This window comes from Ciona intestinalis, chromosome 1 (genome assembly GCF_000224145.3).
Source record: "Ciona intestinalis chromosome 1, KH, whole genome shotgun sequence".
In the NCBI taxonomy this organism is placed as follows: Eukaryota; Metazoa; Chordata; class Ascidiacea; order Phlebobranchia; family Cionidae; genus Ciona; species Ciona intestinalis.
In genome coordinates, this window is record NC_020166.2 from 1,198,764 (window position 1) to 1,199,539 (window position 776).

Here is a 776-nt window from a genome sequence, read left to right on the forward strand (position 1 = left end):
AGTGTCTGTAAAGTATTTTTACTTAGTTAGCCAATCACACCAGTTTGCTATAGTGTAGTAGGAAGTAAAAGGGTGGGGAGAAGACGGGACACCTTTGGGGAATATCTCGATGTTCTGATCGTGTTTTAACACTTAACAACAGTTTATATGGGTCGTGGGAGTACGGTTTTAGAATTTTTGGAATGTTCTTTGTTTACTACAAAATAGGACGAGAAATTAGAATGAAAGGTGTCCCGTCTTCCCCCACCCTACTAGATGTATAGCTTGGCTCTATATAAAAGTCCCGAGAAAAAACGAGCAACAGAGCCAGAAGAAACTCCGCATACCTCCGGCATTTCTTCATCAGATACAAATCCACTGTTGTAAGCCATGTTCGTATACCTTTCCACAGGTTGATGCTTCGTAACAACAGTTGTTCTTCGGAAACGCAGTCGAATTGAAAGCTACTGTATACAGTAATGCCAGCATTTCTATTAAGACTGTTTTCGTTCACATAATTATCTACTTCCGTTGAATAGGAAACAAACGGCAAACATGGTTTCAGGTTTCGCGTATCGAATATTGAAGAAATTGTCATCACTATAAGCATAACAAGTCTTATATCTTCAATGACAAAATGTAATATCTATATACCTGCAATAAAAGATACAGTAATAAAATTTAAAATAATTCCTTCTCTAAATTCATTTATTGCGGAATGGTCATTTTCTAATGAAGTCATTTAGCAGAAAAAAGGTGTCGTGTTGAAACGTCACTTATGAAATACAATGGAATAC

At 36.6% G+C, this 776-nt stretch overlaps 1 protein-coding gene across 1 annotated transcript in view; it reads right to left on the bottom strand.

Moving 5' to 3' along the window:
* The window catches only part of LOC100175677 (rhomboid-related protein 2-like), a 5,793-nt gene extending 5,158 nt beyond the window's left edge, over positions 1–635 (bottom strand). Inside the window, exon 1 of the mRNA XM_026838004.1 lies at positions 327–635. Coding sequence (XP_026693805.1) covers positions 327–371 — 45 coding nt within the window. The 5' untranslated portion in view covers positions 372–635. The remainder of the gene's footprint in view (positions 1–326) is intronic.
* Between the last annotated feature and the right edge of the window lie 141 nt (positions 636–776).